The sequence below is a fragment of the Xiphophorus maculatus genome, chromosome 4 (assembly GCF_002775205.1).
Source record: "Xiphophorus maculatus strain JP 163 A chromosome 4, X_maculatus-5.0-male, whole genome shotgun sequence".
NCBI lineage: Eukaryota > Metazoa > Chordata > Actinopteri > Cyprinodontiformes > Poeciliidae > Xiphophorus > Xiphophorus maculatus.
This window is the reverse complement of record NC_036446.1, coordinates 2,533,475-2,549,729: the sequence shown is the minus strand read 5'-3', so window position 1 is coordinate 2,549,729 and position 16,255 is coordinate 2,533,475. Positions and strand designations below refer to the sequence as shown.

Here is a 16,255-nt window from a genome sequence, read left to right as displayed (position 1 = left end):
TACCAGAATAAAAAACCCATTGAGATTAAAGGAAGGAAGCCTTGGCCAAGAGGCAGCAACAAGTACAACACAAAAAAATAAACTGAAGAAATGTCAAGGAATGAAGGAATTAATAAAGAATTTCTTTAATAAATTCAGGAGAACATTTCAGCCTGGAGACCTAACAAACCAGCATCCTTCCCTGGGAATTAAGAGTGTTTACACACCGGTAGTCTGGTAAACTCAGTTTGATTGGGGACCAAAATTGTAACATTTGTTACATTTTCTGCATTAAAAGAATTAAAACCCTTTGAAAAAACCTGTTGGGGGCGCTGCACCAAGAATCACTGAAGAAAACGACACAAAAACCTCAGAAGAAGACACTGAATGCAACTTCCTTCTTCATATAATATAAACAAAAACAAAGCAGTGTCAGATTTTAGCAGTTGTAGGATTTCTATTTTGTTGTTAGCAAAACACCACCAGTCATTTCTCCCGCTAGTGCCAGACTAGCATGTTTGTTTTGGTTGTATTTACCCAGAATGCCCTGCAGGGTAGTCTGTTCCCTGCCTTTCTGTTTGGCGTTCAGATATGCATTCGAACTGAAGTGAGACTTCAGCTTTTAGGCGGATCAGAGTTCACCAATTTGGTCCAGATCAGAGTTTGATAAGACGGTTACGCCTCCCCAAATGATCCGGTTTCATCCAACATACTGGAGTTGGATGAAACTCTAAATTTCTGAAAGTTCAAAATTCTCAACTTTTGAAACTCATAACTTTTCATTTTTTTAGAATATTTTGAAGATTGATCTCAAAATTAGATTTTTTTGTCTAGCTAATTTTCAAATTTTGATGCTCATAAATAAATAAAAAATCTGAAAAATGTTTGAGATTTTATGGCGTAAATGCACTTTTTTTTCTACCCAGAATGGCCCTAATATGCCGTCATCGAGAACACATCCACTCCACACTTTCCAGATTTTGTCCTTAAAGAATTTTGAAACCCCATCTATCATTTTCTTGCTACACCACAACGACACACAGCTTTGTTCTAATCTGTCACATAAACTCCAGATAAAATACCCTGAAGTTTGTGGTTGTACGATGACAGAAGGTGGAAGATTTTCAGGGACATGAAAACTTTTACAAGGCTGCTCCTTTAAACTGTTGCAGTAGAAGCACAAATTTGAAGAAATCAAAGCAGCAGTTCTCAATTTTGTTTTAGCTAATACCAGTCGTGACCTGACTTTTTCTGGCAGAGGAATATAGACATGAATTAATTGATCAAATAAATACAAGTCCTCCGATTCCCATTGCTTAAGATGAGATCCAGAACTACCTTTAAATCCAGAAACATAAAAAAAATCTGATTAGATTGTCATTTTTTGCTCTTTTCTGTTGAAACAGTAACAGTGTTTAGTTTTTGGCCTCCCGGTGACATAAACGGATAGAAAACTAGATCCCAGCGCTCCTTTTAGACTATATTTGTTGTAGCAATGGGTACATAATAATCAAAAATCTGTATTGTAGTGAGTTCTGATATTTCTACTGTTCTCTCAACCAGTTAAAACCTTCCTGATGGCTGTTTTTTCTTACGGTGAAGCTCTCCTTAGCCATTTCTGTGGTCTTTGATGTACTTTTCCAGTTAGCCAATCGTCACGCAGAGAGCTGCAAGCGCTAAAAACATGTTTATATCGTAACATCCTGAAGCTCAGAGCTCAGAAAAAAAAGAGGCTTTTACAGAACAACGAGGACGTGTTGAAGAAGACGATGGCTGTTTTGGTTGATGGGAGACCGTCACCCCACATGTGCCTTTCTGCGGTTCTGAAAGAAAAACGGGCGGCGGAGGCCCAAGATGTCGGTATGAAATGAGAGGGAAACACAGGGCCGGTCCAAGCCTTTCTGGGGCCCAAAGTAGATTTTTTGTGGGCTCCCTATACCAACATGTCAACACCAGATGCTTCATTATCTCTATGCTGTTATCATTTGCATACTTTATTAGCTTGCATCATATCAGTGTTTTATGGCTGTTGATTCTAACGTTACAGAAGCATCAAACTAAAATAAAAAACATTTAGATTTTGAAATGTATAGTTGTACACTGCAAAAACAAAAAATCTTACTACTTTTTGTCTGGTTTCTAATGCAGTTATTTTAGTACACTTCAATTAAGGCAAAACTAACTAACAAGTAACTTTTTACAAAGATAACTGAATTTGATTTGATGGAATCTACTAAAAGTACAAATTAACTGCTAATTGCTTCAGGAATCAATGTTGCATAGCAAAAATAAAATCTTACCAAGTAATTTTTTAATCTAGTTTCTCCTGTAAATATCTTAGTACACTAACATACAAGTAACTTTTCAGCAAGGAATAGCAGTAAATAATAGTTTTTCATCACCATTAAGGAATTATTGACTAAAACATCCTCTTGTTACGTATGAGTTAGTTTTTCAAGTGTTTTAAAATAACTGTATTAGAAAAAATACTAGTCAAGATTTTGTGTTTTTGCAGTGTATTTAAGTGTGTCATATTTTAGCTATTTAAAAGTAACATCAGCTGATAAACACTAACATTACAGTCATTACATTCATTACAGTTGATATTATATTTTCCCAACAGGCAGCAGAAATAAATGGGATGATATTAATTATTTATGTAACAAAAAACAATATGGGAAATTTTTTCTATGTGTAATAGAATTTAGCTTGTGTTATTTACAATGCAATTTTATTAAATTATGCTACCTTGGTGCTCTTAGGGCCCCCTGGTGGTGTGGGGGGCTCTAAGCAGCTGCTTAACTCTTGTATGCCTTGGGCCGGCCCTGGTGAAACGGCACTTTTAAAGCACCGACTCAGAGTTCCAGCTGTCACTTAAAGAAGCACAAGGCAAACCAGTGAGCAAAGCTTCCCCCCCTTTTTAATTTAAAGTAACATTTTAGACTTTATTTGTTAAATTTGATGAAATCCCAGTGAACCTCCAGCTAATTTATTTAATTCCAGCTCATCTGCTGATGCATGCACAGGAGCTGCATGCGACGACATGTAAACGAAAGGCGACTGTTTTTAAAAACTGCACCCGATCGGCCTGAATGTGAAGATGCAGATTATACCTTTACGTTCTCCACGGAGGACTCGGATCTCCTGGTTGCCTTGGTTACCATGCATCACATGACACACAGGTTGTCTACAACACCTGCGGAGAGACATCAGTGTCAATGCTTGTGCTTTCTGCTCAGATTTTTAAAAAAGGGTCAAAGTTCACATTACCTCACTCTTGCATTCCTGTAACACTGTAACAATCGGTTGATCACTCAAAGCCCAAACTGCCAGACCTGAGGTGCTCTCTTCTCTTCACTCATGCAAACACAGTTTTATCAGTTATTCACATTTATCTGCATCCAGACATTTAAAAGAAAAAAATCTGAGATAAATACCGCCCTCCGTTGGATTGAGCCCGGCCTGTTTGTGCATGCGTACCTTTTGAGTTCTCCTGTATTGACATGAAAACGACTCATTATTGAAATGCTGTTTTACATGATGTGGTTTTGAGAAGCTAAAACTGTCCAGTTTGAAGGAGGCACATGTAACCCGGCTTTGCTGTGCGGTAAAGAAAGCCTTGTGAGGGTTTTCCTCTCCTTCCTGCTTCTTCTTTCATCTCTTAATTTAAGTGCAATATTCTCTTTATCTCTATTTAAATGCTTATAAAAGGTCAAATAGAAGTCAGATTTATTGTTGGGAGGGATAAAAGTGTGTTGAAGACAAATAAAAATGTCATTTACTGAAATGAATGTCTCCCCCTTCTTGCCTTTCTGTGTCACTGCAGTCAACAGAGATGATTTCAGGCAGATTAACAAGTTATCAATCATTTAGTCTGGCCGTCTTGGGAGATCAGAAAATACTGATCATTAATCTGGGCTCCAGAGAGGATGAATGTCAGAATTCTGCTCACCTCACGTTGAAACGACGCCATTTTCTATAATCCAGGATGACGCATAAATTAACCAAAGTTGCGCCAAGTTACTCACTGCAACAGTAACTGAGTTTCCAGTGTAAAACCCGCCCAACTTTATGGAGAACCATTTATTTAGTTTTGGCTGAAAAATTAATTAAATAGCATAATTGGTAGACAGCCTCTTTTAATTTGACATCTTTTAATTTTAAGTGAAATTGCCTCCAGTATTTGTAAATTACTATTTTGTAAATGTGTTTTTCTTAACCAGTGAACAGGTTTGGAATAAGTTAACCAGGAAAGAGGATTGTTTAAATTATTTAGCAATAAAAAGAACACAATTTTAAAATAACAGAATGTTTGCAACTGGAGATAAGTCCAAAATGTTTATTTGAGTCAACTGACCAGAAATTTGACACCAATCACATTGATGTCGTGTTTTATCTGTACACACAGTAAGATCGCAGACTCACAGTTTAATTTTCTACAGTTCATTGAAATGTACCAGGACAGCACACAGCGCTGCGGAAGCTAGCATGCCTCTTTGTGCTACATCGCTGCTCACAATAAAAAGCACAATGAATGTAAAATGCCCTCCTTTTTGTTCAGTGATAAAATGAGGCTTGAATGTGTTTTTAACAAAAATACACACACACCCAAAGCCATGAATATGTTATACAGTTAAATATCTAATGTGCAGGTTCTTAAAAATATTTTATTTCTTTTTTAAAATAAATCTGTGTTTTTCTCTAAATTAAATCTTCACTGAGGGTTAAGGACTTTGGCGATCAGCGGTGCACACTGAAAAAACCCCATTAGCACTGAGGATGGTTCAGTTTTCTTACAGATTACAAACATTCTCAGCAACTCTGACGAAAAACAAAACTCAGTGAGAATTCACTGCAAAAACACAGAATATTACCAAGAACTTGTGGTTTACTTTCTAGACCAAAAATCTTAATATAAAACTAACTTACAAACACATTTTCAGCAAAATATAGCAGTTGGTTTAAGTCAATAATTCCTTAATATTGACAAAAAGGTACTTGTTCCTCTGGCAGATTATTTAACTTTTGACATGGGAAAATGTTTTGTTATAAGTGAAATAATTTGCCAATCGTAGTAATACTTTTTAAGATCAATATAAAAAAATGTTTACCTAAAACATCTTATTTCTTGCTGAAAAGTTGTTTGTAAATTAGTTTTTTCCTATTTCAAGTATTACGATGTTTGCATTAGAAACTCAACCAAAAATGCTTAGTATTTTGTGTTTTTGCAGTGTAGGACAGACAGCGGCAGTAAAATGCTTAAACGCCAGAGATCTGCTCAGCTGGTCACATACAAGTGTTTCTACTTCCAAACCAAATTAAAATGTAGTATTTATTATATTCTCCCAGCTATTAAGACTCTCTGCTCGGTTTTTCACCTAATGGCTGCTGTCAGTAAGTAACAGATGAGCTTAGATTAAAAACCCGGTCGGACTGGACCGGCCAGTTCACTGCTCCACCGGCTGAGCTGGCTCTGGGTCCTGGGCGGTGTCGGGCTGCGGGGCGTTTTCGGGACTGTCCGTCCACAGCTCCACGGACTCCTGCGTGTCGAAGAACTCGTCGGGCCCCTCAGGGGACTGGGGCGTCTGCGAGCTGGACCCGGCCTCGCTGCTGCTCTCCCTCAGCTCCAGCAGCACCGGCAGCGACCCGGGCAGGCAGTAGCTCTCCATGCGGCCCAGACTCAGCTCCGCCAGCGCCACGCAGGCCGGCCCCTGCTCCGGGACTGGCTCTAGAGCGTCGCAGGACGCCTCCTGTCTGTCCGCCGCCGGTTCTGGGTCGTCGGGCTGCTTGTCGGGTTCGGGTTCTTCCTCTGGGGAGTTGTTTGGAGTCAGCGGGACTTCGGCGGGCAGCGGCTGGGCGGAGGCGTTTTGGGAGGAGTGGGTTTCCTCGCTGCTCTGCGGGGTGAGCGAAACCTTGTCGCTGAAGCTGAACCGCGGTGAAGTGTCGGCCGTGGTGGGGGAGGACGGGCCGGCGCTGGAAACCGTGCTGGACGGACCGCTGCTGTCTGCGGGGACGGAAATGACAGAAAACCTGTTTAAAGGGGCGGCATCATCTGTTCACCAGGCACATAGTTTCCATTTTATAACATAATCAAGAAGCTATGATCAGTTGGTAAAAAAATGTTGAGTCTCTGTCTCTTTAAAAAACTCCTGCTGTTTCTGGTCATTACAACATGGCTCCTCTATTAAACCTTTAACATTTTTACCAGAGAAGTAGCTCCTCAGTGTTTGCCAGTTGCTGCTGGCTAGTCTGAAGGAGCTGAGTGGGGGAGGAACTTTGTCCTCGAAGGCGGGGCTAGGTCCATCCAGGCGTTTTACACATTGTTGCCATGGAGATTAAAGGATTTATCAAACATGCATAAAAGAATCAAAGCAACATTCCAAGTCTGTTTTTGATGAGGGAATAACATTAAGACATGATGAAAAGATTTTTAAAAAAGGTACATTTTACATGATACCGCCCCTTTAAGCAAAACACCTGAGTCATACTCAAACTAAAAGGTTTACTTCTCTCTTTGGAAACACATGTGCTGTTTATTTTGCGCTGCGTCAAACCAACCAAACCGTTTGGGGGCGTGGCCAGAAGCAGCTTATTAGGATTTAAAGTGGCAGAAGCCCTAAAAAAGCTCAAAATAGGCAGGACTGAGCAGACTAAAATCTCATTATCTAAGAATGATTTTGTCAAAAAAATGTAATGAACATGTTTTGTATAACCTGTTCAATGAAGCACAGTAGATCACCTTTAAGAGAATTTGTAATAAGCTAAAACTGGTATCAGAAACCGGCCAGAACAGTCTGATTGGTGGAGACTGAAGTGTTTGTTGTAAAAGATCATTTTATGTGATACAAAATAAACACATTGAAAATGGTTCTGAAGGAGGCGGTGATACTCACACCACGGAGGTCTGTCGGAGCGAGATTTGAGCGACATGGAGGTCGTCAGGATCCTCTGAGGGATGTCTGGCTGATTGTGAGCGCCCAACATGGCCGACAGAGCTGCGGGGCGGAAACACAGGGAGCAAATTAAACTTAAGGAAGTTACTGCTACCGTTTTGGAAAAGAACAGCGAGGTTTCCTGACCTCTGGAGGTCCTGGTGTGCGTATCCCCGGCGCTCTCGCAGACTCTGGTGAGGAACTCGTTGACCTGCCTGAGTGACAGCGAGTTGTGCAGCGTCTCCAGCGGGTAGATGGAGGGCACCATGGAGCATCCTTCGAAGCCTGCGGCACAGGAGACACATGGCACCCGCGGGCGCATCAGCTTAAACCCCGACACCGCAGGAAAACGGTGACGTCCATCACCAAAAGGCTCCCACCCAAAACCCCCCAACACGGTGCTGCGGGAACCTGTCTAGCGGTCTGCGACCTCCAGCCGTCCCGTTCCGTTTGTTTCCACACAGGCAAGTTGCAAAAAAACCATGCTGAACGCCCAGAAAACGGGACACAGCTAACAGGTCTCCATATGTTTGCAAAAGCAAGCAGAAACCGCCCCAACCAAAAAAACATAAACATCCACCGTTTGTATGAGTCCCTGTTCCTGCGACAACACGCTCCCCAAGCTGGTTAGTTCACAACCAGAGCCGTTCATCAAACCGCAGCTGGAACAACCTGAGAGGACGGTGCTTTAACTAGGCCGGTGTTCGCCACAGAGACAGCAAACAAGCAGGAGTCGCATGCTGGTTAGGGACAGGACAGAGGAACCAACGCGCCGAGCTGTAGGTCCGGTTCCTGACCGAATCCGGACCGGAAACTTGCAGACTCGTGCGCCGTCATTCAGGCATGTTTACATCCGTAAAGCACAACCCGCTGCAGTATGACGCTGCGCACTGTGTACCAACATGCTCACAATAGACGATTTTTACGCTCCACCTTCTCTTTATGTTGCTTAAAATTCAACATTATGAGGAAAATAAACTCAGTAAATAAAAGTTTTAGTGAAAAAGTACCAAAATGCTCCAAATAAAACTGAAATTAGGAACAAATACTCCAGGTTTGGGTCCAATTCGAATCTGCAAGTTGATTGTTTTAGTTCATCAGGCTGCTTTGATATAAAGACACAGTTTCTGTTCATTTATTAAGCTTGTTTAGACCTGAATGTTGGTCATTTTGTTATGTTAGTTCCAATGTTAGATCGGTATTCCTGCTGTCTGCTATTCAGCTATCTTCTACTAATGCGCTAATAGCTGAACTAATTATTTGATTTGCGCTTTAGTTCACTTTGAAAACGTTTAGTGCGCTTTTCTTCCTGTGCATAAATAAATTCTCAAGCGCTAATTTACTTGGATGTTTTGTAAACTTTCAGTTGAATAATGTTTGACGTTTGTGTTGAAGTTTTGGTTATTGACCAAATAGTCAGATGTTTATATCCATGCTCTTATTTTGAAGTGGGTGTATACTGTTTACACATCATTTCCGTTTCCTCTTTTCCCCAAATCACTTTAGTTAAAAAGTGATTTGGGGAAAAATAGTACTACACAAGAATAAAAACAAAACAGAGACGATAGAGAAACATAAATACAGTATATAAGGAACTGAAGTTAACGCAGTAGCATTAGCTACCACTAAATACAATATTGGTGTAATTTTGGCAATAGCATCTAGTAAATACCATGTTGGTGTAGCTCTTTAGGTTTAGCATCCACTAGTGTGTTGCTATAGTGCTTTAGCATTAGCTTAAATACAATATATAGTGCTTTAACGTTAGCTTCTGCTAAATTGGTGTAGCGCTTCAGCATTAGCTTTTGATACTGTGTATATATTGTGCTATAGTGTTAGTTTAAGTCAAATACAGTGTTGGTGTAGTGCTTCAGCATTAGCAGAGCGAACATCTATGAAAAATGCTTTAGAGTTTAGCTCTATTATGTTAGTTAGCGGCGCCCATTACTGGTTTTGGGTAAAACAAGTAATTTCTGTAAAGCCAACACATCAATCAAAATCAACAATATTTGGAAGAAATTATATCAGAGAAAAGCCCAGATGGCGAAATGTTGAGATGAAGAAATGGCTATTTGTGAGAATCACACGCCTTCCTGCATGAGTCAGGAGAAACCTGGACTAATCCTGGAGGTTAGGAGGCTCCTTACAGATGGTCATAAAAGTATTCATTCCCATTGAAGATTTTCGCATTTTGTCACGTTGCAACAAGGAAACAAATCAAAACAAAGCAATGCATAATACTAATTAAGTGAATTAAAAAGAAAAAGGGGATCTTGTTGTCCAAACCCTGCTTTAAACTTATTTTATTTTACAAAGTTTATTTTACTGCATCCCACAATGCAACACATACGGAAAGCCATTTGGCTCAAACTCAGCGTACAGCTAGCACACCATAAATGAAACCGCTCCAGAATTTGTTTGGATCCGCAGTCAACATAAAAACCCAGAATAAGGAAGGACAATAAACCACAGTGAACATCTCTGGTTTTATACAGAGACTCACAGGCTTCTCTGGGTTTTATTTATGCGTATCAGAATAATGGGGGCTACGTATAAATGCACATCAAACTTCTAAGGTTTTTATTTAGAAAGAAAATCTTCCACTTTCTACAAAATCCACCCAAATGTCTGGCTGAAAGGTCACACAATGTGAAAAATAATCAAAGGGTGTGAATACTTTTACAAGTTTCTGCATCCTTGAACGATTCTTTGGTTTCAGTTACACAGATTAAAAAAATCTGTCTGGTGCTTCAACAGAAATAAGTAAATAAAGTACAAAGAAAACCTTTAAAAACCTGAAAACAATCATGGAAATCTGGAGGAATAAATATTTTTTCTGTTTTTAAAGATGGTTTTAGATGCAATTTGAGGAACATTTGAATATTCCAGTCAAATGGTTAATATTTTAGACAATGAGTTTGTCACGGTTTGGTTGCACTGCAAACATAATCCACGTAATTTAATCCTTGTTAAATTACATTTTATAAATAAATCAACCTGAATGTAGCGGATTAAATCTAAATAAATCCAAGTACAACAATTGATTAAACATTTATTTCTATTAAATTAGCTTGTTTGTGCTTTTTCTACTTTATTTAATGTTAAATTATATATTATTCTTAATGGTCATATTTTGATAAAAACTATAATTCTAATAATATTTAAGGTAATTGTAACCACCGGAGGAAAAATTTGCATATTTGGAATTTATATAAGCTAAAAAAATATAATCTGGCATAACAATTTAATAGAACATGGCTTAAAACAGTATGTTAATAATATAAAAGTATCTTTTAAAATATAAAATAATTTTATATTATATACTATAATGCAATTTAACATAATTTAATATCATGTAGAATAAATGTAAAATTCAATATATTTTAACATAATATAACATTTTGTAAATATAATTTAATATAACAATTTAATATAATAAAATTTAATAATTTAATATAACAAAACTTTATATATTAATATAATTTGAAGTATGTAACAACTGTCTACTCAGTTGTCATATAACAACAAAATATAACAAATATATAATCTCAGTTTTACAAAATGTAATAAAAATATAATATATAGCAGTATAATTTAATATAATAACTTTATAAAGTACAAATTAATATCACAATTCAACCTAATATAACTGAACATAATTTATAATTTCACATAATGTAATTTAACATTTTAATATAAAATAATTTGATATAATATAATTTAATATAATATAAAAAATGTATATAAAATAATGTCATATAACAATGTAATAATATAATTGAACATTTTAATATAACATAATTTGATATAAATTCCTATAATAAAAGATAAAATAATAAAATATAACCTAATATAACAGTTTAATATCATATAATTTAACATAATATATATGTTTATAGTCATGTTTGGATCAAACTATTTTTTAAAAGATAATTTTATTAAATATAATATCATTCAACATAATTTAACAGTTTAATATTACATAATTTGATATAATGTCAATATAACAAAGTATAACTTTTTAATATAAAATAATATATATTTTTATAGTCATGTTTGAGTGAAAATATTTAAGGAATTTTTAATCCTCCGATGGAAATTTCTGCATATTTGATATTTATGAAGCATAAGATGGTTGTAAAGTTTCCTTATTTTGAGAAATAATTCATACGTCCGTATTTTCAAGGCGATTATAGTAAAATCAGTAATTTGTGTGGTAACATGGCAGCAGAGTTGAAGTTGCTGAGACTTGCGGCTCAGGCCGCCGCAGCCAGCAGCAGAAACAGGCAGGCATGCAGAAACACCAGGAGGCGAAGCAACAGGGGTCAACCACAGAGCAAGCACAGTCCCAACGAAACCAGAGGTTAATCAGAGGCTGGGGGAGCAGGAGGAGGGCGGGGCCTGGGGCTGACCGTGGAGGCACTCTAGGGGGTCCTGGCCGGAGATGAGCCAGTTTCGGAAGAGGCGCAGGTGGTAGGAGCACTGGTGGAGGTGGTGGGCCAGAGCGTGGTCCAGAGAGAGCTGGCGGCGGCCCGAGCTGAGGTCGGTGGATAAAAACCTCAACAACTGGGCCACATGGTGTTCCTCCACGGACTCTGAGGAAGAAGAGGGAGAGCGAGTGGACAGAGCAGTGGGGGGAACAGAGGACACACAAGGTTTGATGCTGAGGGGGAGAGAAGGTCTGAGGTACGACAGATGAGACAGGAGGAAGGAGGCGTGCGTAAGGTTGGGCGAATTTATCCACGGGAAGCAGCCGTGAATACACTGCATGTTTTTAGGGATGCGCCGATTGCATGTACGCGCTGCTAAATGTGCTACTGGCAGGAAACAACTCACCGTTAAAGAACCATTTATCCGCCGTCAGCGTCCGTGCTAGCTGCAGCGTAGCAGAGAGCAACGGGGCGAAGGGTTGGGAGAATGAGCAGCGCAACAAAAGATTGTGATTGACATCACTAGGACCCACCTCCTCGCTGTGATTGGTTGTTTTTGGTCTGAATCGGTTAGACAGAATTAGAAAAAGAAAAAAGGAAAAAACTATTTCTTCTGGAGAAAGCTCAGAAATGCTTTAATAAGAAAAACAATCATGTTTACGTCTCTTGGATTTACCGACGTGCAGGTGGTTAATTTTACCAGGCGGTGCTGAAGACGAGTTCAGAAAATGCGCTTATTTGTAAAATCAAACAATTTTAATGCATTTTCCATTTAACAGTGTTTGATGGTATTTAATCGTTTTTGACCATTTTTAATTATGTTAAACAGTTTGTAACCCTGTTTAACAGCATTTAGTCGTATTTCTGCTGGTAAAAAGCTTTTCAGAGCTGGTCGATGGAGCTGCAGCATCTGGTGATTATGTCTCAATATTGAAAAAAAAAAAATCTAGATTGGGAATTGTGACAATGTGCCTGATCCATGAGGGTGGATCTATGCAGTCTAATTCTATGCTCCGTGCTCTGAGTAGCGCCATTCTTTGTTTTTATTTTACATTGGCTGTTCTACTCTTAATTGCACTGACTGAACAAATTAAAGTTGCTTTTACCTGTTTGACCAGCCTTGTGAAGCTGTTGGTGTGTTTAAAACTGCTGCACTGGTTCAGTTATCACATAAATTTATAATTCAGCACAAAACTTTTTAAATCAGTATTCACTTTTCACTTCCAAATCAGTATTGGAGAAGAGAAGCCTTGCTTATGTTGTTTATACCTTGATACACTTTTGTATGTTTAAAGTGTTCCACCCAAATAAAAAAGTCCAAAGATCAAATCAGAAACGTATTGGAATCAGAAGTGAAAAAAGTGGCTCGGTGCATCCCTATTTGAGTCCTTTGCTGAAAATGCGTAAGCGCCGAACCACTTTGGTTGCAACTTATGGCTCTCATCTTTTATCCAGATGAAACTGTTGTAGTTTTTGGCAACTATTTGACAAATTTTTGGACTTTTGTGTCCATTTAAATTGTTCCATCCAAATAAACAAATAAAAAGTCCAAATGTCTTTTGTGTGAACATATCGGCCATTGTCATTTGTTGTACGGACGGGTATCGGTTGGAAAAGCGTTGCACATCGCCCAACCTTAGTGTGGTGCACCATGTGTGTGAGGGATGTGCTCTCATCAACGGCAGCAACAGCCAACAATCAGAAGAAGCAGCAAATCATCCGGGAAGTCCCCAGCGTGTCAGTGAAGCTGAAGGCAAGGCACACAAACGACACGTTGCTCCTCTGCAGCCTCTGGACAGAACCGAGCGACCCGACGACGGACAACGAGAACCGCGAAGGAGCAAGAGACGCAGCAGCAGCTACGGGAACCAGTGAAGCCCAAACTTCCCCCAGGGTTGTTAAAACATCAACAGATTGCCTGACGCCACCCGGTTAATGACACACGACCCGTGAACGTGTTAATACCAGAACAAACCAGCAGCAGAACCGGTCAGGGCTGTACCTGTCCAACTGCACAAGGGGGACGCAGACGATGCGACGGTGGACGAGTCGTCTTGTGTCCCTGCAGTGAATGACACGTCAGTGACAACAGGACAATTTCAGGGTTTATCAGCTGCAGAGGGACTAAACAACTGACAAAACCACCAAAAACAAAATACAGCAATTACTTTGTCTAATAACGAACAACAGTCCCCAACCCGTCGAGCGGAACCAAGAAATTACCAAGTGGAGCATGAATAAGAGGGCATAGTTGCACTCTGCTCTAAATCTGGATTTTCCCAAAGCAACGACACAGAGAAGCATGAGAAGAGCAAACGGGTTGACCTTTAACCCTTCCCCTGTCTGAGGATTACAGATTCAACCGGTCTGGGCAGAGAAAAAGGACAGAGAGCAGAGGAGAAGGGTTAAATAATGGCATGTTGCTTTAAATCGTCATGGCAACTAGGCCTGTCACAATAAATTCTGCTGGACGATAAATTGTCCCACAAGTTATTGCAATAAACGATAATATCGTAGTTCTGAGTCCATTTTCAAGTAATATAATGTTAGTGGCATAATAAAAATGTAAGAACATATTCTTAAAGATCAATAAACTCACTGAAACTGAAAAACTCTTTAAATGTCCAACATAAATAAACAAAAACATCAAATTAAATGACTTATAATATCTCTGTATACAAAACTAATCTTTTAAAAAGGTTTAGTTGAGGCCAAAGCAGCAGACTGAAAACTTTTATCATCCAGTTTTTGACAGATAGAGAAATACAATAAATTATGTCAATGGAAATTATTGAGTTCATTTTAATAGATCATGCAATTAATTGACTTATTGCTTATTGCGACAGGCCTAATGGAGACAAGTGTGTGTTCAATGTAATTACATGCAAACACACACAGACGCACGCTGCTGAACAATGACTGATCAGGCGATGGTAACAGATCAGGTGTATGCAGGATGAAAAACAGGGTTCCCACCTGAGGGTCATGAGTAACAACTGTGATTTAAAATCATGGAAACTGTGAAAAAATATTCAAATTGTATTTGTTTTACATATTTTTATAAGATTTTACCAGAGCTAAAATGGAGAAGATAGTCATGCTTAAAATTCTTAAACTGGCTTTTATTTCCATTCACACCAATACATTAAAGTTACTGCATATTTTATTCTGTGTCAAGACTAAATAAAAATGTTATGAAATGTGTTTTCAAAAGACAGAAAGTGAAGAAAAAGTCACACTAAAGCTGTAAGAAAAATTATAATTTTCTTCAAATGCCAAAATTTGCTGTACAAAATGACATGACAGCAACGTCTCGGTCTATTTAGCCCGTCATAAGAGGAAAAAAATGGGGGTTAATTTTGGAAAGTCATATTTTAAGCTTGCTATTCATTTAGTTATTTACATATTTAGTTGAAGAATTTGTTTAAATTAATATGAGTTACAACAACATGTAATTTCCCTTTGGGATCAATAAAGTATTTTTGAATTGAATAAATATCAAACTAAATATTTAATTAGCAAGCTAAATATTTGGCTTCAACCTAATGTTTAGCTAATATCCCAATTTACTTGCCAATAACCGAAAGTGGACTACCAAAATAAAACCGCCTTTTATGGTGGCAGTCAACTTCCAGTTATTGGCAAGTGACTTTCTATGTCAACTAAATATTTAGATCTGAAGCTAAACATTTAGCTCTAAACTAAATATTTTTCTAATTAACTAAACATTTAGTTTGAAGCTAATATTTAGTTCAGAGCTAGATATTTAACTAATATGCAAATTCACTTGCCAATAACAAGAAGTGGCTAAATATTTAAGTATTTTGCCCTTTTCAGAGGTTGAGTTAAATTTTTAATAAACTAATGATAATGTTAGCTGATTTTTAGCTGAGCAGCCTATTATATGCTCTACTAAATGCCTTGACATGCATGCAACATCGAAGCTGCACCACTAGGGGTGATACTGTTGTAATAACATAAAATTTAAAAAAAAAAGCATCCTGAGCATGGCTAAAGCAATGCTAGGCTAAAAATCTCCAAAAATGACAACATCTTGGTCGCTGTTCATCCTAACCTTGCACATGTTCACCCATGAGATTTCCTGTTTTCACATGGATGCACAACAAACTGCTAGAGTTTGCAGTTCAAATTTTGCATCAGTCAAAAATGAACTTGAAAGGCATCTTCAAATAACGATTATTACTGTAGTCAAAAATCAACACTTTGGAAAGCAAAGCGGCAAAAGTAGCACAAAACTCTGTGTCTTGCAAAGCATGCGTGTTAGTTTTTCTATATTTATACATTTTTGTGGCGATATAACAATCTTCTGTAAAGTAGAGTTCTGTAAAAACTATTAGTGTTTAGTTTGAAGTCAAAATATGTTACATTTCAGGGGGATTAAATGTATTTCAGCACCTGTTCACAGCAAACGTCACCTCCAAACTTTATAAAACAAACGGCTTATTTCCATCATATAGAAAACCTAATTCTGCTTTAATTAATTGGCCTCCCCCTTAAAAAGCATACCTTATTCCATTATTTATTTGCTTTAGTCCAACAGAAAACACATTAAGAGTGCATTCACACCAGCCCAGTTCAGTAACTTTAATCAAACCCCGGTTTGTTTGATTAGAAAGTCCAATTTGTTTGAATGCGAACTCTGATGCGCATTCAAATTCAAACCTCGGACTAGGTTTGATTGAAGTGAACTCTGGTGCAAATGTGAACACCAAGCGGTCCGGAGACTGTTTCAAAAGTAGGAGGCAGACTACAGCGCAGGGCATTCTGGGTAAATACAACCAAAACAAATGCACTACGCTACCGCTAGTGGGAGAAATGACTCGTGATATTAAGCCAAAGACAAAATAGAAATCATCCAACTGCTAAAATCTGACACCACTCCATTTTTGTTTA

At 38.2% G+C, this 16,255-nt stretch overlaps 1 protein-coding gene across 19 annotated transcripts in view; it reads right to left on the bottom strand.

Moving 5' to 3' along the window:
* Positions 1 to 4,302: 4,302 nt before the first annotated feature.
* ppip5k1 (diphosphoinositol pentakisphosphate kinase 1) overlaps positions 4,303 to 16,255 on the bottom strand; it is a 62,893-nt gene continuing 50,940 nt past the window's right edge. For 13 of the 19 annotated variants that reach the window (XM_023331841.1, XM_023331842.1, XM_023331843.1 and 10 more), the window contains 3 exons: positions 7,059 to 7,196; positions 6,873 to 6,974; positions 4,303 to 5,983 (listed from right to left, as the gene is read on the bottom strand). In XM_023331841.1, the coding sequence (XP_023187609.1) occupies positions 5,427 to 5,983; positions 6,873 to 6,974; positions 7,059 to 7,196 (797 nt within the window). In that variant the 3' untranslated portion in view covers positions 4,303 to 5,426. Of the gene's footprint in view, positions 5,984 to 6,872; positions 6,975 to 7,058; positions 7,197 to 11,323; positions 11,507 to 13,343; positions 13,404 to 16,255 lie in introns of all 19 variants that reach the window. The other 6 variants (XM_023331840.1, XM_023331852.1, XM_023331853.1 and 3 more) reach the window with 3 other exon arrangements.